The sequence below is a fragment of the Magnolia sinica genome, chromosome 9 (assembly GCF_029962835.1).
Source record: "Magnolia sinica isolate HGM2019 chromosome 9, MsV1, whole genome shotgun sequence".
NCBI classification, from domain to species: domain Eukaryota; kingdom Viridiplantae; phylum Streptophyta; class Magnoliopsida; order Magnoliales; family Magnoliaceae; genus Magnolia; species Magnolia sinica.
In genome coordinates, this window is record NC_080581.1 from 76915699 (window position 1) to 76940933 (window position 25235).

At 39.8% G+C, this 25235-nt stretch overlaps 1 protein-coding gene and 1 non-coding gene across 5 annotated transcripts in view; one reads left to right on the top strand and one right to left on the bottom strand.

The window, feature by feature from the left end:
* Positions 1–369: 369 nt before the first annotated feature.
* Positions 370–25235, bottom strand: part of LOC131255744 (sister chromatid cohesion protein PDS5 homolog A-like) — a 29726-nt gene continuing 4860 nt past the window's right edge. The window contains exons 5-10 of one of the 4 annotated variants that reach the window (XM_058256549.1): positions 22048–22134; positions 2652–2689; positions 1722–1787; positions 1470–1636; positions 718–830; positions 370–625 (exon numbers count right to left, since the gene is read on the bottom strand). In XM_058256549.1, the coding sequence (XP_058112532.1) occupies positions 617–625; positions 718–830; positions 1470–1636; positions 1722–1787; positions 2652–2689; positions 22048–22134 (480 nt within the window). In that variant the 3' untranslated portion in view covers positions 370–616. Of the gene's footprint in view, positions 626–717; positions 831–1469; positions 1637–1721; positions 1788–2651; positions 2690–9693; positions 10077–10168; positions 10316–10885; positions 11053–21917; positions 21956–22047; positions 22135–25235 lie in introns of those variants that run through there. The other 3 variants (XM_058256548.1, XM_058256551.1, XM_058256550.1) reach the window with 3 other exon arrangements.
* Positions 18508–18614, top strand: LOC131257217 (small nucleolar RNA R71). Its single transcript, XR_009177230.1, has one exon. It is a non-coding gene; the product is annotated as a small nucleolar RNA R71 (small nucleolar RNA).

The window sequence follows — 25235 nt, forward strand, 5'->3', positions numbered from 1 at the left end:
AAAATGCAACTGATAATGAATGAACTATGCCTGGAAATTCAATACTTACTAGTCTAGCTAATGCAACTGATTCAGACCATCCAATTAATTAACCGCCTCTTGGATGGACCATAACTGAAACCCAAATTGATTAAATGATGTTAACAGACGGATCAATGGACCTACTATCGACAGACAAAGTCAAAAAATCCAAGGGAAGCAACATCCAAGGGGTTAGCATACCAATTGAACAGTCGGAAGTCGCACATGAGATGATTCCTTTCAACGGTCCATTTGAAGGAACAAATCAGATGGTTAGGATTGTTGGGTGTGTAATTGTTTTTAGCTATGACCTATCCAAGATGAGTGGTTAAACTACTGTACATAAGATGGCTACAAACGCATGCTACATACAATAACCGTGGAAATTACATATACATGGCCCTTATCGTGGCATTTGTGTTACTATAGTTTATTAGCAGCATCTATTGTAGGTACCAAAACGTCTGTCTTCCTCCAGTAACTCAGATCAACAGACCATGGTTGGGACAATGGCAACAAAGCCAAATCCAACATTTGAGTTTTCAAAGAGAAGACCAGTCTCCAAGCTCTAGGCTACTTTTGCTCCTGGTACCTTCTACATGCTCTGCATTGGAAGAAACATAACAAAATGAGGAAGAATAACTAGTAAGATGCTAAGCAATCTAGTCCAAAGATGAGAAGGCAAAGAGAGATTACAAGGGGTTCATCATCCGAATCTCCTGCAGCTCCTCTGTCGGAAGAATGCATTTTGTCTTCTCTGTCTGATTCTTCTAGGTCTGATGGGGCCTCTCGTTCCTCCTCCTTCGCGGCTGCTAAAGGAGATGCTTGTTCATTTGCAAAATCATCAAATAAGAAAAAAGTAGGACATGAGAAACCAAAAGAATAGAGAAGAACTCTTCCATGGTTAAAAGACTCGTTGATTCAGATCAACTCATTCAGTCCTCAGTCAAAGTCACGAATCACTAAACTCAAGAGGATGAATTGGGGGGGGGGGGGGGGGTAAAACGAGGTGTCGAACCGGGTTGGATCTCACCTAGTTCGAGTTGACTCATTCAAGGTACACCCATGACCTATCTAGTACATATCTTAAGACCATAATGAAATCCTTCCACAAAATGATGTGTTAAGTGCCACTCATTAATTTTTTAAGAGGTAGATAAATCAATATTTTAAGAAAATTTATCAGCTACACTGATTACAGCAGAGAGTACTATTCTCATTTCTCTGTGAGGGTGTGAAGAGCATGTAACAAACATCATAGCCACAACATCGAGCAGATGGCACCCAGTGAGGTTGCAAGGGTAAGGGCAGAAGTGCATGTATTGAATTTGGCACCAACAACAGGTAACAGTAAGCCAATGGATGAAACTATCATCTTGTGGGCATTTTGCATTTCCCTAGGTGAACAAAAGACAAACCATTGATTTTGAAAGTGGCAGTAGCTTTACCTGAATTAACTTCATTGACTTCAGGACTAGTGTCGGGGTGAGAATCTGATAAATCAGGGGTAGCTCTTCCTTCAGCGTAATATCTAGCATTAGCACCAATGTTGCTTTCTGACATTCCACTATGGCTATTCTTTACATTTTTCTTTATAGTCGTTTTCCTCCTGAATCTAGAAGGTGAAAGCATGTCACAAATTTTCAGAATTCACTAAGCAAGAAAGATAGGTAAATACCAACAACATACAAATTCCATACTTCTTATAAGGATTCTTATTTCGTCTTGAGGCACCAGGTGTCCTACTTTTTTCCTCCTTGGCTGACCTGTAGCAACAACAATGTACAAAATGTATAATGGAAATTGCATTCTCGAAACCAAGTACCCTGCCTGGTATGGCAACTTGTGAGACTGGATTTTTTTATTCCTAGTCCCCAACATATGCCAATTTGCCATCTGTACATCAGGCCATTCATCAGGAGGACCCCCACCTTGTAACTGGTGTGAACAGATAAAATGGCTCACCTGGCCATTAGGTGTGCCACACATATGCCAGATAATGATCGCAAGTGTCAATTATTTAATCCGGTGACCTACCAGATGAGCACCCTGACCTAGCCATTGGGCCATGACACATATATGGGGACCATGGGTCCCAGCAGATGAACAACCCAGAATAAGCACACACCAGTCAATTGGCATCTGCGAGGAGAGTAAGATTCATAATACTACCATCACCAGTAGTCATCTCATTGCTCAAAAACCAAACTATTCACATAGGTCAGTCGGGGTATGAAATCACATCATTCTGACCACTACAATGACAACGGACTTGGCACCAGTTAGTTGCATAAAGTGGAAGAGAAAGCAGTGGCGGATTTGGGTGCAGGAGCAGTGAAGCAGCATTTCCAAAATGTTGCGAGTATGATGAACTCCTAGGAAGTAAAGAGCAGGAAAATTAGTTTGAACCAAAAGAAAAGATAGAAGAATTTTGGACGAGTTTAAAATCAGCAAAGCATCCCACACGGCAGATCCATTCAGGACCCTCATATCAGTTTCTATAATGTTGTGGTTCAGAACTCCTAATCTGTGCATAATATCAACCATATACTGCCCAAACTGTATTTTAATTAACTAAAATGACACAAAACTGAATCATGGAAAGAAAAGCTTTTGACAGTGATACTTACATTCCTTTGGATGGGGAAACATTCGATGATTTAAGTCGCTGGAAAAAGGTTGAACACATTATATTCCATGCTAAAAAAATTGCAATTTAGCCAAAGAAGAAAAGATTGCTCGATAATAGATAGATCAATACCTTGCTAGGCTCAGAACCTTCACTAATAACCCCCCACTGCTCCTTATCTAACTGGAGAACTTCCACATCTCCATTGTCATATAGTATCTTTGAAGCAAATATCATTCAGCAAGTAAGTCTTCAAGAAAGGGGACAGTTTGGACAGGGACAAGTACACAAGTCTCATAGTTTACCACATGTTTCTTCTTTCCTGGGCTATAAGATTGCACAACACCTTCATAAAACCTGCAGGTAAGAATGGTAGAGTTTACAATAAATACAGTGTTAAACAAGTCCATCCTAACAACTCAGCTTCCTGTTATCTCAAATTTTTTTACTTCAATGCTAAGAAGCCATGAAGTCGAGCTATCCCTACACACACACACACACAAAACAACAACAACAACAACAAAAAATAAAATAAAATAAAATCCAGTCACCCCAACTAAAAGAACCAGGAGTTCAAGATTATAATGATTCAGGGCATGTTCAAGTGTGCCCCCAAGTTGTGTTTTACAAGCCTACCCTAGCATATTTAATGCCCTCGGTTTAGGCAACAAGGAAGATGAACCCACACTGAGCAATCTTCTGCTTTACAGCCTTTTCCGGCCCAACATGATTGAAGTGGTAACAAAGTCCTACTATTATTTCAACCATGATTTGGCAGTAGCACAGTTTCTGTCTTGGGAATTGGGAGCAGTAATCTTTAACTAGTAACAGGATTTTGTCCAAGAATAAAAGGTGGAAAAGAAAGACATCTCCAACCAACACATAAAATGTGATTAATTAAATGTTGTTACCCAAGGTTCTCTAATACTGACAACTATTGTACGTAACAGCCAACGCGCACTACATATCTTTTTTTTCTCTTTCAGGAAATGCTTATATGTTGTAAGTTCCATAAAATCATAATGTCAAACAAAACAGTTACTGTTTATCTAGGAAATTATCTGGCCAGTCAATATTGTTTGAATGCTACCATCAACTGATGAGTAAGAAAACTTAAACAGGAAGTTGAGAATATAGTAACATGAAATGGCACATAATGTAGTACATAAAACCAAAACCTTGCATCAGATAAATAACTTATGACAAGAACATGTGGATTTGCATACCCAACCAAACATACCATCAGTACCTTTCCCATTATATTTTGGAAGATAGTATTGTAGAAAGACTTTCCTTTTCCCTTTTCGGGAAACTCCTGATTGCCCCCTTCACATCGGTGCATCAGCACAAAAAGAAAAAAATGGAATTGCCTTAAAAAATATAGAGCTTACATTGGAACAGAGGTGGCTAGGTTGTCTCAAGGACACAAGTTAACCTTGCATTTTCAGGCAGAGTAAGGGAATTCTACTCTGAGCATGCATTTGCATTTCAAAATCAACGTGACCTTAGGTGCATATATTTTTTCTAGTGCCATGTATCAATGCAGCAAAATTCATGGGGGATAGAAGGCCAAATGACTAAGATGCATATAATTGTAACTATTCACAATACCAAATGCAAGTAGCTTGAATCTAATTGCAATTTTTTAATGAATAAAACCAATTAAAGTTTGTGATCCAAAACTTATACATAATATGTATTCCTTGAAGATATTTAACACATCAAATCTGAGAAAATAGAAGCCAAAGACTATCTCAATAATATGACCTATCTATGTATATGCAAGCTACTTATATTTGATTTACACATATCATGCGGGACACAAGGTAGCATTCCCAAAATGCATATATTTGTAAGTACTTCTCGTATCAATTGTAAGTAGCTTGCATCCAATTGCTAATGTTTCTATGACAATGCCACTAATGAACATAATCTTACACCATGTACACTTTTAAGATATCCTTCCAAATCCTAGAAAACAAAAGCCAACAACAACCCGAATAATATAACAAACAATAGCACACTTAAGCTACCATGAAGCCGGATGCTCCAATTCCTATTGCTTTGTTCTGATCATGCAGCTGCAGTGTGGGGTCTATTTTGAGAGACAGCAGAGGATGTTGGATAAAGCAGAGGATGTGGAATTGGGTTCTATGCAATGTGGATGCTACTGTTCCAGTGCAGTTGACCACAGGTGGTTTGCTGTGGACAGCTATGATTTGTTCTTGCCTTTTTTTAGTGGTTTTAGATTGTTTTATGTTTTGTCTTCTCTATAATGTTTTACTTCTGCTGTGGAGTTATATGATAGATGAGGGACAAAAAAAATTTGTGGCACCCACCCAAAATTGTGTATAGCATTGTTCTCAATCAACTACAACGACAAGTTACAAGGCACCTCACGTATAAGTTGGACATGGAGTAGGTGTAGGGATGCTTTTCTGGACCCTAGCACTTTGGAGGAAGGGAAGGAGAGAATTCTATATATTTATTGATAGAATGTTTTTCTTAATTTTTCCTTCCATGGTGTTTCCTAAATAGCAATGACGGTGAGATGATTGGAGCTAGGGAAAATATGTTTGTATAGTTCATGCCTTAAAAATAAATATTAAAAAAAAAAAAAAAAAAAAAAAAGCTTTAGTTCTTTTCTTCTTTTTGTAAATTTGTGTATTTTGCTTGGTCTATATGATATGTGTGGCAGTTGTTTCTTGTATTTGCATCTACTTGAATGGTTGTACAGAACTAGTTTCAAATCAATAAAATTACAGGTGGTTTGCTCCCACCTTTCTGCAAACAAATAAAAATAAAAATAAAAATAAAAATAATGTCCAAGTTATCTCTTTGTTTTCAAATTTTGGCCCACCTCAACAACAAGATAACTTAATCTATGAGTTGAATGATCTAACTAATGTAGCCTACCTAGCCATTGGTTTTTTTTTGTTTCCGATAGTCTAGGCAAATGTGGGCTAAGCAAATTAACATTCAACAAAGAATAGTACAAATGTGGGCTAAGCAAACATTTAGACGAAGAAGAGTGGTGTTTCGTGTATATTTTATATTTTGTATTTTTCGATCATCACACACAGAGTTCTTTCACCTTCCCACATCCATGTACGTAGGGTGTAACCGTATAAGAGTAATCACTTGTTACTATGTGGTGATTTTCGAGTTGGACTTTTGTGATGCCAAAAAAAGAAGTGTGGAAATCATCATCACATGCAGTTTTCTACTTGCAAGGGGACACTTGGCCAGTCTAACCATGCAATATGGGCTGTGAATTACGTCCAGGACATATTTCTTAGGCCACCATGTAAAATTCCGACCAAAGAAGATGATTCATACCATCTGAACAATAACTATTTAGTGGACAATCAACATACTTTATGGGAAAGTCAACATAATTTTTTGGGAAAGTAGGCCTATTCAGCAGTGAGCCATCCATCTGTTACGCCCATCGTCTATTGCTTACAGTTCTAAAGAATCAATTTTATCAGAAAATCATAACCATCCCAACCATGGTTTGGCAATAAATAAAGAAGTCCCATGCAGATATGGATGGATTTGATCATTCAACTGATGTGATTTTCATATTGCAGCACAGGAAATGTTTGCTAGAACTAGTAAACATCTTGTGCAATCGACTGGAGGATAGAAAACTTGTCTTTGATTGAAAATTGTGATTGTTGAATGTATCAAATGAGAATTGTAAATGTAGATTGAAAGAAAAAAAAAATTGTACACGTGGAAAGTATGTAATTAGATACTGGATGAAACCTTGCAAAAAATTTTACACGTGGAAAGTATCTAATTAGATACTGGATGAAACCTTGTTTAATAGCCTATTTGGTTTGGCTCACTTATCTCATGGGCCATGGGACCACTTAGAACTCTTAGGGGTTGTATGGCTGCAAGAAAAGTTGTGCCCAACTTGGGTCCTTACTCTTGCTCTGGTGGTAGACTCTCAGGAGTTTCAACACCTGGTCAAGGGTTTGAGCACCCATGGGTGGTGAAATCCCACTATGGTGTGAGTGTGTGGGGGTGTGTGTGCATGTTAAAAAATAATAATAATTTGTGCCCAGCATGCGCAGTCCAGAGCAGGCATCTTCTCTATGGTTTAAAACCTATTTATGCATAAGGATATATAAAACAATAATAATAATAATAAGGACATCACGCCCTCGAAAGGCGGAATATAGGTAGGATAGATTTGTACCAAAAAGAAAAAAAGAAGAGTAAGGATAGATTCCTGTGAAGAGGTGGAATAAACATGAGCAAGCTCATCCCAAGTTCAGTGCATCAATCTCAATTACATGCATGTGTGCCAGCATCAATCTCGATTACACGTGTCAGATGTGTCAATGTGCAAATTCAAGGTGCTTTACAAACAGCTTTGCTTGCATCCAAATAGCCCTTTATATATATATATATATATATATATATATATATATATATATATATATATATATATATATATATATATATATATATATATATTCTGTTGCTTTGAGTAAGAATATAGAAAATGGGGAAGTTTCCTTCTTTCTTCCTCTTTTTTATCTTCTTCACTTTCTAATTACAATAATAAAGACAAGACTTCATGGTATTTAAACAACCAATCATCAAAACCTTATCACTCCTTTGACATATAGCAATCATCTTGCAAGCCACACTACCCTCAAAGAATATCCTTTCTTCTTTTCTTCCCTAAAGTTTTGCTATAAAAGAATAAAAGATAGATCTACAATTTATATGTTCTTCTATTTCTCCAACTATCTCAGATCTTTTACTTTCAATATCTTTAACTCTTTTTTTAAAGTCCATATTTTGAATTTCAAGAAAATCTATTTCTTCAAAACCTAAGATTCTCTTTACTTTTCTTTTGTCTTCTCACAATTTTCTTTACCTTCCCTTTCCTTTTTCTATTTAGAAAAAAGCCTATAAATTTTGATTCCATCACTCTCTCCAAATTAATCCCCAACTTCACCTCACTCTCCAAAATCATCTACAACCCTGGTTCTCTTTTTTAAAACCATCTCCAAGGACCATCTCATTCACCAAAACTTATTCAAAATCATTCCATTGACTTCTATAATTCCTTCTCTCTTCATAGGTTCTCCTTCTTCCTCAATGCATCCCTTCCTTCTCAATATGTCTTTAAGCATGCTTCTCTAATTGATGCAAACTAAATTAAAAAATGATACCTTTCTTATTTGAAAAGGCCATACTGACAAGGCTGTTAGAGGCAGGGAATGATGGGCCATATGGATATAACATCCATCGCTACCTATGACTACTAAGCATTCTTCAAATTAAAGAGAAATAGAAATATCCAATCCCGAATATTCCAAATAGTTGGAAAATGATTACATGGCCTTTGCTCATTGTCACAGGCTGCTTTGTCAGATATGCCGATCCACAAATCACAACAATGCTAATTGCCTTCACTTTACAACTCTTTTTATTTGGATAAATGTTCCACGAGGCCTTCACAACAATAACCACCTAGTCAATATGCCCTTATGCATTCCTTCAAACAAATTTCTCCAAATCATTACGGCTCCCAAATTATTATTGGTAACCCATCATATGTCTACTTTTTTTCCTTACGCTCCACCCATCTCCTATCAAACTTCTTCTAGTTCCTCTTCATCTTTCAACCCCTCTGTGCCAAACTACTTCTAGTTCCTCTTCATCTTTCAACCCGTCTCTGCCAAACTTCAACAAACCCAAACCTCAATTTGAACCTAGATGGATGGTACAATCCATGCCTAAGGATTGGTGATGGCATTACATTACCTACTACTCGCATGGTCGTCGTCACCTCAACATATATTCAAAAGAAATTTTATTCAAGCTTGACAATTTTCCAATACTTTCAAATAGTCTTTTTTTCTACACTCATTGTAAAAGGCCCAAAAGGACATGCATGAAGGCGTTACGAAAATATTGATCTTACTAAAGGTATAGCCCTTGATGGAGTCAAATAGGGAAACCAGACTCATATAGCCAACCCCAGGTAGTTGGAATAAAGCTTAGATAATGATAATGATGCTGACACTCCTCGTTTGTGAAGGATCTTTACACTTAGAAAAACCTCGCTAAAGGAGTGATGAGTGACAACCTATATTTTCTAAGCAATGAAGTATGCCACATTGTCACAAGTAAAATCTCTGTTCTTTTCTTCTTTTTTTCTTCTTTTGTATAGAAAATTAGGCCATTTTAGTTATAGCACTTTGATGCAATCATCCAACATGCAGCTCATCTCTTGTAACAATGTTCCCAGAGAATGGCATGTCCTAATTTACAAGTTAGGAAAGTGCATATGACTTCCCATTCCTTTGTCAAATAAATGCACTTCTTATTTTCTAAATTTTATGGACTGTGATTTGTGGACCAGCTACCTTCTATTTCTAATAGTCCAAGCTGTTGATGATGTGGGACACATAAGGGATGGGCCATCACCCTGAAGTCTCCCAAGTTCAAAAATGTTAATCCATCAAACATAGAAATCATGCCACGAATCGTAGGCTTTGAACTCTCCAAAAGTGAGAAGTTACTGGTGCACCACACATTTTTTGTGGGAGCTTAATATCAAAGGCTGGAGATCATACACATTATTTGATGCCCAGGATGCTACATAATTCATCATTTGTACTAATGACAGGTCGCAACAAATTTTAGGGTGAAGTTGTACTGTGACGCCAAAAGGTGGAGACGATCCTTTCACACCAGGCTCACTTCAGAAAGCGACAATTGTCACACATCTCAAATAAAGGTGTCCTCTCGAATATAAGAAAAATGCAACTGATAATGAATGAACTATACCTGGAAATTCAATACTTACTAGTCTAGCCAATGCACCTGATTCAGACCATCCAATTAATTAACCGCTTCTTGGATGGACCATAACCGAAACCCAAATTGCCAAATTGATTAAATGATGTTAACAGTTGGATCAATGGACCTACTATTGGCAGACGACAAAGTCAAAAAATCCTGGGGAAGCAACATCCAAGGGGTTAGCGTACCAATTGAACAGTCGGAAGTCGCACACAAGATGATTCCTTTCAACAGTCCATTTGAAGGAACAAATCAGATGGTTAGGATTGTTGGATGTGTAATTTTTTGGCTATGACCTATCCAAGATGAGTGGTTAAACTACTCTACATAAGATGGCTACAAACGCATGCTACATACAATAACCGGGAAAATTACATATTCATGGCCCTTATCACAGCATTTGTGTTACTATAGTTTATTAGCAGCATCTATTGTAGGTACCAAAACGTCCGTCTTCCTTCAGCAACTCAGATCGACAGACCATGGTTGGGACAACGGCAACAAAGCCAAATCCAACATTTGAGTTTTCAAAGAGAAGGCCAGTCTTCAAGCTCTAGGCTACTTTTGCTCCTGGTACCTTCCACATACTCTGCATTGGAAGAAACATAACAAAATGAGGGAGAATAACTAGTAAGATGCTAAGCAATCTAGTCCAAAGATGAGAAGGCAAAGAGAGATTACAAGGGGTTCATCATCCGAATCTCCTTCAGCTCCTCTGTCGGAAGAATCCATTTTCTCTTCTGTCCGATTCTTCTAGGTCTGCTGGGGCCTCTCGTTGCTCCTCCTTCGCGGCTGCTGAAGGAGATGCTTGTTCGTTTGCAAAATCATCTAATAAGAAAAAAGCAGGACATGAGAAACCAAAAGAATAGAGAAGATCTCTACCATGGTTAAAAGACTCGTTGATTCAGATCAACTCATTCAGTCCTCAGTCAAAGTCACAAATCACTCAAGGATGAATGGGGGGATCACTCGAGGTGTCAAACTGGGTTGGATCTCACCTAGTTTGAGTTGACTCATCCAAGGTACACGTACACCCATGACCTGACTAGTACGTATCTTAAGACCATAATTAAATCCTTCCACAAAATGATGTGTTAAGTGCCACTCATTAATTTTTTAAGAGGTAGCTAAATCAATGTTTTAAGAAAATTTATCAGCTACACTGATTACAGCAGAGTACTATTCTCATTTCTCTGTGAGGGTGTGAAGAGCATGTAACAAACATCATAGCCACAACACAGAGCAGATGGCACTCAGTGAGGTTGCAAGGTTAAGGGCAGCAGTGCATGTATTGAATTTGGCAGCAACTACAGGTAACAGTAAGCCAATGGATGAAACTATCATCTTGTGGGTGAACAAGAGACAAACCATTGATTTTGAAAGTGGCAGTAGTTTTACCTGAATTAACTTCATTGACTTCAGGACTAGTGTCGGGGTGAGATTCTGATAATTCAGGGGTAGCTCTTCCTTCAGCGTAATTGCTAGCATTAGCACCAATGTTGCTTTCTGACATTCCACTATGGCTATTCTTTACATTTTTCTTTATAGTTGTTTTCCTCCTGAATCTAGAAGGTGAAAGCATGTCACAAATTTTCAGAATTCACTAAGCAAGAAAGATAGGTAAATACCCACAACATACGAATTCCATACTTCTTATAAGTATTCTTATTTTGTCTTGAGGCACCATGTGTCCTATTTTTTCCTCCTTGGCTGACCTGTAGCAACAACAATGTACAAGATGTATAATGGAAATTGCATTCTCGAAACCAAATACCCTGCCTGGTATGGCTACTTGTGAGACTGGATTTTTTATTCCTAGTCCGCAACATATGCCAATTTGCCACCTGTACATTATAGAGAATGCTAGTGTATTGTATTTATTGTGTGTCCTTTTAGTGTAAGTGCATGTGCACACTTCCCTATTCCCCTGCAGTGTACTATATCTTTTTCATAATAAAATATTATGTGTTAGGGCATGCAAGCCTAACACATCATCTCTCCCAAACTCTCCTCCTCCTTCTCTCTCAATATTCTCATCTCTTCTTCACATTATCCCATCAAATCTTTTTCTACTTGGTATCAGAGCAAGTTCAAGGCATTCCGCATCCAACAGGTTGAGAGGCGACACGTCACCTTGCTGACGTCAGCAGCCGTACGGCTGACGTCAGCGTTGTACGGACGCATGGCTCTGTTTGAGCTAAAAGTTTAGGGGTTTGATAGATCTTGATTTTAGAAGATTTGTCATGATTTTTTCAGAATTTATTGGACCTCATTTTATGGTATTTTGGGCGAAATAGAGAAATTCGAAAATCGGTTCCAGATTCCGTTTTTCTTCGATCTACCTCAAATCGGTAAGCTTTTCTTCGGTTTCTTTGCTCAAGATGGACCGAAATCTTCCTCCCAAGCTATCCATGGTGGATTTTTTACTTAAGATCAATGTTTGAGAGATTTTTAACCTCAAATGGGCGTGCGGCTGGGCCGTTTTTCACTCGGTCAGGCCCTATTTGACTGCGTTTCATGGTATTTTGGATGATTGATATTTGTTTGAGGTTTATCTCTTGTTATGTTGAAGGATTGAGTGAGATAGAGTTGTTTGAATCAATCTTTCTTGGCATAGGGGGTCTCTTGGCATAGGTTTATTTCTCTTGAACTCTATTATGGCTGACAAAGGGCCCTCATCTTTTGGCAAAGGGTCTCTTGAATCTAACCCCTTACAGATTACCTCCATTAAGTTGAATGGTGACAACTATCTTCAATGGGCACAATCTGTAAAAGTATTTTTAGGAGCCCGTGACAAGTTGTCGTATATTTTGGATGATTCCCCAAGCTCTACAGATGTTACCTTCAAGTCTTGGACAAAGGAGAATTATCAAGTTATTGCATGGTTGTTGAATAGCATGGATTCCTCGATTAGCCACTCAGTGATGTTCTTATCCTCAGCTAAAGGCATTTGGGATACGCTTCATGATATGTTCTCGGAATCTCAGAATTTTTCACGGGTATTCCAGCTTATTCAAGAAATTGGTCGGTTTCAACAAAACTCCAGATCCTTAAAGGACTACTATTCGATGCTTCGGGGTATGTGAGATGAGTTGGATATGTATCAGGCTCTTCCTTCCAAATGTAAAGAGGATCATGAACATGCTCATAAGCAACGGGATGATACTCGTATCATGCAGTTCCTCGCTGGGTTGAGTTCTGATTATCTTCACGTTCGCGATCAGGTTGTTATGCAGGATCCTCTTCCCCCATTGACGACAGTCTATGCCATGTGTCAGCGTGCTATGATCTCTACTCTTCCTTCTCATTCATTTGTGCCACCCAAGCGTTCGGCACATCTTGTTGGCGATCAGTCCTCCCTTGGTCTTTGGGTACCATCCTTGAGCTCAGGGCGCATTTCTGGTTTTGGTGGTCATAGTAGAGGCCGCGATCTAGATCGCAGTCGCGGCGGCCGTAGTCTTCGTGGTTGTGGTGGACGTGGACGAGGACGTGATGGTTCCCACATTTGTTCACATTGCGGTGGAACTAATCACACTATTGATTATTGCTGGCAGCTATATGGTCGTCCTACGTATGTCGCTGCTTCTGTTGCTTCCACTGTTGCTTCTGAGACACAGTCTTCCACCCCGACAGCTGAGCAGTTTACTTCAGGGGAGTCTCTTATTATTTCTCGGGTGGCATATGATGCCCTTTTGCGGCTTCACATTCGGGATATTCCTGAGCCTTCTCACGCAGCTTCGGCCCAGTCAGGTACCGCCCTTCTTGCGTCATCCTCTCCTACCTCCTGGGTCATTGACTCTACAGCTTCCTCCCATATGAGTGGTAAGTTGCAATTCTTTTCTTCTTATTCTTCTTCTTCTCCCACTCAGTATGTCACAGTCGCAGATGGAACCCAATCTCCCATCTCTGTGATTGGTTCCATCCCTCTCTCTTCTTCCTTATCTTTGTCCTCCATATTGCATGTGCCTCGTTTTCCATTAAACTTATTGTCTGTTAGCTCTCTTACTAAATCACTCAATTGTTCCATCACCTTCTTTCCTTCTTATTGTTTGTTTCAGGACCTACAGACGAAGAGAGTGATTGGTGGAGGGCATGAGCGAGGAGGTGTTTATCTTCTCGATGATACACCTATTGCCGCTTCTAGTACCCTTTCTCTAGATCAAGAGTCCATGACTCAGTGGCATTGCCGCTTAGGCCACCCATCCATTGCTAGATTGAGACTTTTATTTCCCTCCTTACCTGTCACTAAACCATTATGCTGTGATATTTGTGAATTGTCTAAACATCATCGTGCTACGTTTCCTCCTAGCTCTTCTGGGAGAAAATCTCAACCTTTTCTTCTAGTTCACTCGGATGTTTAGGGACCAGCTCCGGTTACCTCGACTTTTGGATTTAGATATTTTGTTACCTTTATTGATGATTATTCCCGCATGACTTGGATTTATCTTTTGAAATCTAAAAGTGAAGTGTTTGATGCGTTTAAAGTGTTTTATCATGAAGTGTGCACTCAATTTCATTATTCCATCAAATCCCTCCATTCTGATAATGGGTGAGAATACATGTCTACTGCCTTTCTGTCCTTCTTGCAGGAACGTGGTATTTTATCTAGGACATCATGTGCTCGCACTCCTCAATAAAATGGTATTGCAGAACGAAAGAATCGTCATCTTCTTGAAGTTGCTCGCACCCTTCTACTTGGTATGCATCTACCCAAACATTTTTGGGGTGATGCTCTTTTAACTGCTACTTTTCTTATTAATCGTATACCCTCACATATTCTGTCTTATAAATCTTCATTTACTATTTTGTATCCTCATGATAATCCATTTCCTCTACCACCTAAAGTTTTTGGTTGTACATGCTTTGTTCAAATTTTGGATGGGAGTAATGATAAACTTAGTCCCAGGGCGATTAAATGTGTCTTTATAGGGTATACTCAGAGTCAGAAAGGTTATAAATGCTTTGACCCATTGACTCGCAAGAAATATGTCTCTGCCGATGTCACCTTCTTTGAGGATCTTTCTTTTTTCTCCTCTCCAAGCCGATCCCTCTGTGATCCTCTTGCGCGTCAGGGAGAGTATAACTCTTATCCTCTTTCCACTAGTGATCATCGGAAAACTCCTCTCCCCTCTATTCAGCATCCTGTTGGTGATATGGGTGAGCCTAAGCCTCTGCGAGTGTATCAGCGTCGAGATAAATCTTCACAAGCTCAGTCATCTACCCTTCCGCTTACTTTAGATGTTGGTTCAGGTGACTCTCCTAACTCGAGTTTAGATCTTCCCATTGCCTTGTGCAAAGGGTCACGATCTTGTACTCAACACCCCATTAGTAATTTCGTTTCATATGATCATCTTTCACCGTCTTTTCAATCGTTTGCAGCTTCCCTTTCATCACAGACTATTCCTAGATCTCTCTCACATGCTCTTCAGAGTCCTGATTGGACAAAGGCGATAATGGAAGAAATGTCTACTCTTGAGAAGAATCATACCTGGGATCTTGTGCCACTTCCTGTAGGCCATAAGCCTGTTGGCTGTCGATGGGTTTATACAATCAAGTTTCTTCCAGATGGTTCAATTGATCGCTATAAAGCCCGTCTTATTGCTAAAGGTTACACCCAGACTCATGGTGAGGATTACTTCGAGACATTTTCTCCAGTGGCTAAGCTTAATTCAATTCGTGTTGTGCTCTCCTTGGCCGTTAATTTATCATGGCCCTTGTTTCAGCTTGATGTTAAGAATGCATTTCTCCATGGGGATCTTACAGAGGAAGTTTACATGCATCAACCTCCTGGCTTTGTTGCTTCTCACAACCCTGCACTTGTATGTCGGTTGAAGAAGGCTCTTTATGGACTCAAACAATCTCCACGCGCATGGTTCGAAAAATTTAGTCAGGCTCTCTTGGAGTTTGGCTTTGTTCGTAGTCATGCTGATCATTCTCTCTTTATATGTCATCGATCGACGGGCATTATGGTTCTCATTGTCTATGTGGATGATATTGTTTTGTCCGGTAGTGATTCTGCTGGAATGAGGGAGGTCAAAGATTTTTTGAAGACCAAGTTTGAAATCAAGGATCTTGGTCCTCTTCGCTACTTCATTGGAATTGAAGTTGCTCGCTCATCATCCAAATTGGTCTTGTCACAACGAAAATATACGCTCGATCTTCTCATGGAGACCGGCATGTTAGGGTGCAAGCCTGCTACCACTCCCATGGATACTTCACAGAAGCTTCGACCAGATGATGGTCCTCTCCTTACTAATCCCGAGATGTATCGACGACTTGTAGGCCGGCTTATTCACCTGACTATTACTCGCCCAGATCTCTCATTTGCAGTGGGGGTTGTTAGTCAATTCATGCAAGCTCCCTGTACTTCTCATCTCACGGCTGTCTACCGCATACTTCGATATTTAAAATCAGCCCCGAGTCTTGGCCTCTACTTTCAGTTGCATGGTCATCTTCATCTTTCTGGCTATTCTGATGCTGATTGTGCAGGTAGTACTTTTGATCGCCGCTCTACATCCTGCTTTTGTACCTTCCTAGGTGGCAATCTTATAACCTGGAAGAGTAAAAAGCAGCCAGTTGTTGCCGGTCCTCGGCTGAAGCTGAATATCGTGCTATGACTCATGCGACATGTGAACTTGTGTGGCTTCGCAATCTTCTTGAAGAACTTGGCTATCCTCCTTCGGGTCCTATTCCTCTTCACTGTAACAATCAAGCGGCCATCCATATTGGTCGTAACCCAGTTTTCCACGAGCGAACCAAGCATATTGAGGTTGACTGTCACTTTATTCGGGAGAAAGTCGAGGAAATTGTCACTCCTTTTGTTAGATCTGGGGATCAACTTGCGATGTTCTTACAAAATCCTTGAGTCGAGATGCTCTTCATCGTGTTCGTGACAAGTTGGGCATGATCAACATCTATACTCCAACTTGTTGAACAAACCAATGGTCCAGCCCAAGGCTCCTTTATGGTCCCTTAGAACTTTTAACAATTTAATCTCTTGATCCTTCTCTAAAAATGAAGAGATCACTACAGGATAAGTTTTATTTTCACCTAAGTATACATACTTAAGCTCATTTGGTAGTGGTTTTAAATCAAGCTTTGGATCATTGGTTGGTGATGGCAAAGGTCGCAAGTCCTCGATAGATAGGATTTGAGTGCGTGGTCTCCATTGGTACATACCAATGTCCTGGGGGGTAGTGCTCTCATTATCATCAGAAATTTCAGCAAGCACTTTTTCTAAATCAGAATTTTTCAAGTCTCCAATGACTTGAATCAATTCCTCAGTCAGACTAGGTTCTAATTCCTCTTCTTCTATCAAGCAGTCCATGAAATTCAACTCATGAATCTCATTAATATCAATGGGCTGCTTATATAGATTGAAAATATTTAGCTCTAGAGTCATGTTACCAAAAGACAAGTTCATCATTCCATTCCTGCAATTTATGATTGCATTTGAAGTTGCTAGGAATGGGCGGCCTAAAATGATGAGAACTTGAGCGCTAGCATTTACACATGGTTCAGTGTCTAGTACAATAAAATCCACGGGGAAGTAGAATTTCTCCACTTGGACCAGCACGTCCTCTAAAATTCCCCCTGGTACCTTAATAGAGCGGTCAGCGAGTTGGAGTGTAATTGTGGTTGGTTTAAGCTCGCCTAACCCCATTTGTTTGTAAACCGAATAAGGTACTAAGTTGACACTTGCACCCAAATCTAGCAAAGCATGCTCAATTTGAAAATTCCCAATAATACAAGGAATAGTGGGACTTCCCGGGTCTTTGTATTTGGGTACAACCCTTTGTTGAATGATAGCGCTCACTTTCTCAGTAAGGAAGGCCTTTTTGTGCACATTTAATTTCCTCTTTACAGTGCACAAGTCCTTGAGATATTTAGCATATAATGGAATTTGTCTAATGGCATCAAGCAGAGGAATATTGACAGTAACCTTTTGGAGCACATCCAACACCTCTTGATATTTCATGGGGACAGTTGGATTCCGAAGTCTAGATGGGAACGGAACTAGAGGCTCATATGACTTAATCTCTTTATTCTTTTGTTGTTGCGGCTCTTGAAACATAGCCGGTTCATCATTTTCTTGAGACAGTGGCTTATCCTCCGGTATTTCTACCGGTTGCATTATCTTGTTATTGACCTCTTTTCCACTTCTCAAGGTAATGATGGCCTTAGCTTGTTCATGATGTAGTTCACTTGGATTTGAGTCTCCAATGAAATGTGTGTTTCGAGGGTTTGGCACAGGTTGAGAAGGAAGGGTGTCTTTTTCTCTAGCATTTAGTTGAGTCTCAATCATAGCCACAGCTGTCTTTAATTCCTGATTTGATTGGATTAGAGACTGATTCATTTGAGCTTGAGAGTTCATGAATGTGGTCAATGCATCCTCCACAGATGATCGCTTTGGCGGGGGCACATATGGTGCATTGTTAGGTGCCCCAAAGAAGTTATTTTGTGGAGGCATTTGAAGTGCATTGGGTGCATTAATTTGTAGTCCATTCCTCCAACTAAGATTAGGATGGTTACGCCAATTTGGATTATACGTGTTTCCCATTGGTTGCATAACTGACCTTTGGTAATTATTTATAGCATTTGCTTGATCATGCTCATGCGTGATATTTTGTACAACTAAGATTATTGGACAATCCTTTGTGTCATGGTCTGTACCACCACAAATGCTACAAAAATTACCTAAGGAAGTGTTTGCTTTAACCATATCAACCTTCCTAATTTCTAAGGCTTCGACCTTTCTAGCCAATGCAGCGAATTTTGCATTAAGGTCGTCTTCCTCTCTTAGGACATACATTCCCGCTTTCTCTCTAGGAATGGGTCTAGTTTGGTCTGATTTAGCAGAGACATCCCATGTCTGCGTATTCTCTACTAACATATCTAAAAAATCCCAAGCCTCATTATGATCTTTGTCAAGAAAGGTTCCACCACACATCATCTCTATGAACTGACGGGTATCCATGGTGAGCCCCTTTTGGAAAGCATCAATCACGTGCCATGGTTCATAACCATGATGTGGACAAGTAATTAGAATGTCTTTGAAGTGCTCCCAAGCTTGAAAAAATAGTTCATTCCCCTTTTGGGAGAATGACATGATTTCTTGTTTTAGTGCATTTTTTTTTGTGCTCGGGAAAGAACTTTTTCAAAAACTCTCTACTTAAGGCTTGCCATGAAGTGATGGTATTAGGTCTTAGAGAGTTGAGCCATGTTTTGGCCCGATCCTTTAGAGAAAATGAGAATAACCTAAGCTTAAGTACATCCTTATTGTCATTGTTTACTTATAACGTTGCAATTACTTCCTCAAAGTCCTTGAGGTGCAAGTAGGGGCTTTCAGAATCTAAGCCATGAAATTTAGGAATTAATTGAATCACACCTGGTTTAAAATCAATGTTCCCTGTGTGAGCAGGGAATACTATACAAGATGGTAAAGTTGATCTCTCAGGGTATAAATGTTCACGTAAAGTCCGTGGTTGGTTTAACACATTCCTATAAACTTCATTTTCATCCTCAAGAGGAGGATTATTTTGATTTATAGTTAGATCTGGCAGATTTGGATTTGGATTATCAACTAGGTCTACCATGGAATCCAAGTGATGTTGAGTGCCTCTTCTAAGTGAATGATCAAGGCCTGGAACTAGTCCCCTTTCAGAGGAGAGTCGATTGTTTTGATCCCTACTCCAACGGGACATAAACCATCCACACCACACAACAAATACCACTAATTCAAATACTAAGTATGATACTTAAAATAAAAATAAAAACTTAAATCAACAACCCAGGTGGCAGAGCCGACCATGAGGGTTCAGTCCATAAAGCAAAATAAATCAACAACCCAGGTGGCAGAGCCGACCATGAGGGTTCAGTCCACAAAGCAAAATAAATCAACAACCCAGGTGGCAAAGCCGACCATGAGGGTTCAGTCCACAAAGCAAAATAAATCAACAACCCAGGTGGCAGAGCCGACCATGAGGGTTCAGTCCACCAAAAAAATAAATAAATAAATAAATAAATAAAAGTAAAACTAATGCAGAAATTAAACTATGCTAATATGGAAAATAGATTCAGCGGATGATTTTTGTAATCAAACAGCAACTATAGGACAACCATAGCACTTGGGTGATAAAATCCTAAGCAAGGCAACCTTATGTCATAGTTAGTGCTTGAAAGACCCAACTGAATTTATTTTCAAAGAAAAAGAAAATAAGAAAAAAAAAAATAAAAAAATAAAAAATAAAAAAAAAAAAAATCTATAAAAAATCTGGAGGGTTTAGAAGAAAACTTACCTTAGCTATCTTGCACAGATCTGATCTATCTCAGTCTCTCCCTGGCAACGGCGCCAAAAACTTGATTCCTTGCCTCCAAGTGCAAAGGTTCATAAGTAATATCCTGTAAATACAGGGTCGATCCCATAGGGAGATGAATTGCGAGAAGAAAAAAAAATCAAATGCAAAACAAACTAAGTAATAGAAATTAATCTGATGATTTGATTTTGAAATTTTTGAATGGATGTAATTCAATTGAATAAAAAACACCCAAGCTTCAAAGTTCTACACATAGGTTAATGTTCCAAAATCATGATGACTTGGATAACACAACTAGGATCTGAGCACTATGGTCAGCCTAATCGAAAAATAAAACACTTTAAATATTTTAATAAATGATATAAAATATTAGAAAATAATGGATTTGCACCATTGACATATATTCTCAAGCGCCAGTGATTTTAAGTATTCAATATCTATAGGATAATAAATATCAAAGAAATATAACAGGTTGAGAACATCTCCTATCTAGGAAATCTGATTAATCTAGGATAAGCCTATCCATCAATGTGGATCTCATATGATGGAAACATATGGATCTTACAAGAGGATAAAAAACAAAACCTAAATAATAGATAACATGCATATACCATTCTTTTCATCATTAAAACAATCAATCATCATAATCTTAAAGAAACAATAAACCCATGTGCTTCCCTTCTAGCTTGGGCTAGAAGGAACTTAGAAAAACATAATTAAATTACAGAAATAAAAAGCAACAAGAAAGAAAGAAGAAAAAAAAATACAAATAGAAAGGATCTAAAATTAAAAAAAAACAACTTATAAAGCTTTAATAAAACTAAAAACTCTTAAAAAAAAAAACCAAATATTGCTCTTGAATGCTTTGAATGATGTTTTAGAATGCTCTAGGAGGCCCTATTTATAAGTAGGGAACTCCAATTTTCGTACAAAGTTGAAAACCCTAGAAAACGCCTCAAATATACGTATTTTCTCAAAATAGACTTCTCGCTGCATAGTTCATTTAAAACAGACTTCCTGCTGTACAGTTTTCCAAAATAAACTTCACAGCTTCATAATACACTTTTTCAGGACGATTTCAGGATTCTTCACTTCAAATCTTCAATTCTCTTCATTCCTCGCTTGGTTTTCTTGGATCTTTGGCATGTGAATTCTTCAATCTTGATCTCCTAAGATCCATCCCTTGCCTTAGTGATTTTTGAGCATCAAATTCTTACTTTTTAGCACCATTTTTCAATCCAAGCTCTTGAATTCACCTTGTAACACATACATGAGTAAAATAGAATATTAAGATGATTTATGTTCATAAAACCAAGATATAAATGGGAAAATTAAGCAATATTTGAGTCTCAACACAATATAAATGGGAAAACATAAAACCTCATCAAATCTTTTTCTACTTACATCAGGTGGACCCCCACCTTGAAACTGGTGTGAACAGATAAAATGGCTCACCAGGCCATTAGGTGTGAAACAAATATGCCAGATAATGATCGTAAGTGTCAATTACTTAATCCGTTGGCCTACCAGATGAGCACTCGGAACTAGCCATTGGGCCATGACACATACATGGGGACCATGGGTCCCAGCAGATGAACAACCCAGAACAAGCACACACCAGTCAATTGGCATCTGCGACGAGACTAAGATTCATAATCTACCATCACCAGTAGTCATCTCATTGCTCAAAAACCAAAATATTCACATAGGTCGGTCGGGGTATGAAATCACATCATTCTGCCCACTACAATGACAATGGGCTTGGCACCAGTTAGTTGCATAAAGTGGAAGAGAAAGCAGTGGTGGATTTGGGTGCAGGAGCAGTGAAGCAGCACTTCCAAAATGTTGCGAGTATGAACTCCTACGAAGTAAGAGCAGGAAAATTAGTTTAAACCAGAAGAAAGGTAGAAGCTTTTCGGACGAGTTTAAAATCGGCAAAGCATCCCACACAGCAGATCCATTCAGGACCCTCATATCAGTTTCTATAATGTTGTGGTTCAAAACTCCTAATCTGTGCATCATATCAACCAGATACTGCCCAAACTGTATTTTAATTAACTAAAATGACACAAAACTGAATCATGGAAAGAAAAGCTTTTGACAGTGATACTTACATTCCTTTGGATGGGGAAACATTTGATGATTTAAGTCGCTGGAAAAAGGTTGAACACATTATATTCCGTGCTAAAAAATTGCAATTTAGCCAAAGAAGAAAAGATTGCTCTATAATAGATAGATCAATACCTTGCTAGGCTCGGAACCTTCACTAATAACCTCCCACTGCTCCTTATCTAACTGGAGAACTTCCACATCTCCATCATTATATAGTATCTTTGAAGCAAATATCATTCAGCAAGTCTTCAAGAAAGGGGACAGTTTGGACAGGGATAATTAAGAGTGTTAGACAGCTCACATACTACCTTGTATATCTTCTTACCTTGTATAGATGATTGTAATATCTTTCCTTTCCTGTTATAGATGAGTGTAATATCTATATATTCAACCCCATTGGGTTGTCTCAAATACATAGAAAAACCTTTTTGGATTCACTGTTTACATGGTATCAGAGCCATACTGATCCAAATCCGGCCACTCCCTGCTGCGTCCGGCCTCCCTGCTGCGTCCGGCCACCCCCTGCTGCGTCCGGCGTCCCTGCTGCATCCGGTCACCCCCTGCTGCAAGATCCGGCCTCCCTGCTCCCTGCCCCCTGCTGCGTCAGGCCTCCCTGCTGCTCCAGCCTGCTCCAGATCCAGATCCGATCCACCCCCTGCTGCCCCTGCATGGTTTTCCGGCTCCAGCCTGCTCCAGATCCTGCACCCCTGCTCCAGATCTAGCGCACCTGCTCCAGATCCAACGTCCCTGCTCGGTTTTCCTGTTCCAGATCAAGATCTGACGCCCCTGCTCCAGATTCGACGCACCTGCTTGTTTTTTTTCATACTCCAGATCCAGATCCAGAGTTGCCGTTCCAGATCCCGATCAAGGTTGCTGATTGCTTTTCCAGATCCAGATCCAGATCCAGATCCAGAGTTCCTTTGCCAGATCCAGAAACTGCAATTCCTTGGGTATCTCCTGCTGTACGGTACTTCTACGACCTTCTTCTGCTGCAACTTCTTGTCTGCTTTACATTACTTCAGATCAATGGACAAGAACTCATCACGTACAGAGGCCCCACGTTGTAGTTTTGATGGTACCAACTACTCTCTGTGGGCCATCCATTTTCAGAACTTTCTCAAGGGTCGTGGTTTGTGGGGACTAATTGATGGATCCGTTCCTCTCCCCACTTCCACAGATGCCGACAAATTAGCTGATTGGGAAATGAACAATGGAAGGATTATTACCTGGATTTTTGATTCCGTCGATCGGTCCATTGCTGTTGGTCTTACACCTCATCGCACTGCTAAGGCAATGTGGGAACATCTCCAGACGATTTATCAACAGAGTAATGCGGCCCGGTTATACCGCCTGGAACAGGATCTCGTTAACCTTACTCAGGGTAACGACAGTATTCAATTATTTTACTCCAAAATTGTCACAATTTGGACAGAGATGGCTATGATGGATCCACCATTTCCTCATGACTTTAAAATATTCCAATCTATGCGCGAGAGTACGCAAGTTCGTCAATTCCTTATGAAGCTACGTCCGGAATTTGAGCATTGTCGGGCTGCTCTCTTGAACCGTAGCCCTACTCCTTCACTGAATTCAGTTATTAATGATTTATTGGCTGAGGAACAACGTCTGAAAGTTCTCTCTCTTCCTTCCTCAACTCCGGGCTCATCTGATATGGTGCTTGCTGTGTCCACCACTCCACCAACACGTGGTTCTGGTTCCTCTCCTTTGACTTGTCGCGGGTGCAACAAGGTGGGTCATGTTGTCGCTCAATGCAAGGAATGGTGCGCTTATTGTCGACGGACTGGTCATGGTATTCAGGACTGCCGTACACGTGCCAATGCATCTTCGTTCGGGCGTGGACGTGGAAGTCGTGGTCGTGGCCGTGGTCGTGCTCTTTCTGCTACTGCTGCCACTATTTCTTGTGAGCCGTCTGTTAGTGATTCTGCATCTACTGCTTCCGCTGAAGGTCTTTCATCTCCGTTGACTCCTGCGATGATCCAGCAAATCGTTCAGGCCCTTTCTGCGGCCGGTTTGTCAGGTATATCCCCATCTTCTACATGGTTCTTCGATTCGGGTGCTTCCAATCATATGACCAGTGCTGTATCCCATCTTCGTAACATTCGTCCCTACACCGGCAATCAGGCTATTTCTACTGCGGATGGCACTAGACTACCTATTCAGTCTGTTGGATCATTGACTTTCTCTCCTTCTGCTCATCGCCAGTTCACCCTTCGTGATGTGTTTCATGTCCCTAACCTCTCCTCCAATTTAATTTCAGTTGGTCAACTCACATCCAATAACTGCTTAGTCATTTTTCTTCCCAATTGTTGTTTTGTGCAGGATCTGGCAACGGGGAAGGTGCTTGGGAGGGGTAGGCGGCATGGTCGTCTGTACGTGCTGGATTTTGATCCATCTGTCACTCCGGCTCGTTGTTTCTTTTCTCCATCTTCATCAGATATTTATTCGGCAAATAAATTGTGGAAATTGTGGCACTTTCGCCTGGGTCATCCACATTCTGATCGGTTACTTCAGTTAATTTCGTCTGGCATGTTAGGGAATATTTCTCTTAATAACAATGATTTGGATTATTCTTGTTCTTCATGTTGTCTTTCAAAAAGTAAGTGTGTTCCATTCTCCCTAAGTACTACAAAATCATCTTCTATGTTTGAGCTTGTGCATACAGATGTCTGGGGACCTTCACCAATAATGTCTCTCTCTGGGTTACGATACTATGTTATATTCATTGATGATTTCACACGTTACACTTGGATTTACTTTTTGCATTCGAAGTCACAGGTTTTTGAAAAATTCAAGTCCTTTCACTCTATGGTAAAGACTCAATTTCGGGTTCCAGTTCAAACTCTCCGTTCTGACTCAGGGGGGGAATATCTCTCAACAGATTTTCGTACATTTCTTCAAGGTCATGGGATTATTCATCAGACCACCTGTTCTGATACTCCACAACAGAACGGGGTGGCTGAACGAAAAAATCGTCATATTGTTGAAACTGCCAACACCCTGATGACAGCTATGAGTGTTCCTCGTTCTTTCTGGGCGGAAGCAATGTTACATTCTGTCTACTTGATTAACCGGATGCCAACCAAGGTTCTGAACAGTAAATCTCCCTACTTTGCTCTCACCGGCTTACCTCCTGCATATTCCACATTTCGTGTTTTTGGTTGTATCTGTTATGTTCACCTGGCTTCACGTGAACGTCACAAACTATCTCCAAAATCAATCAAATGTATGTACTTGGGATTTGGGGAAACTCAGAAGGGTTTTCGGTGTTATGATCCGGTTTCTCGTCGTGTTCGGGTTTC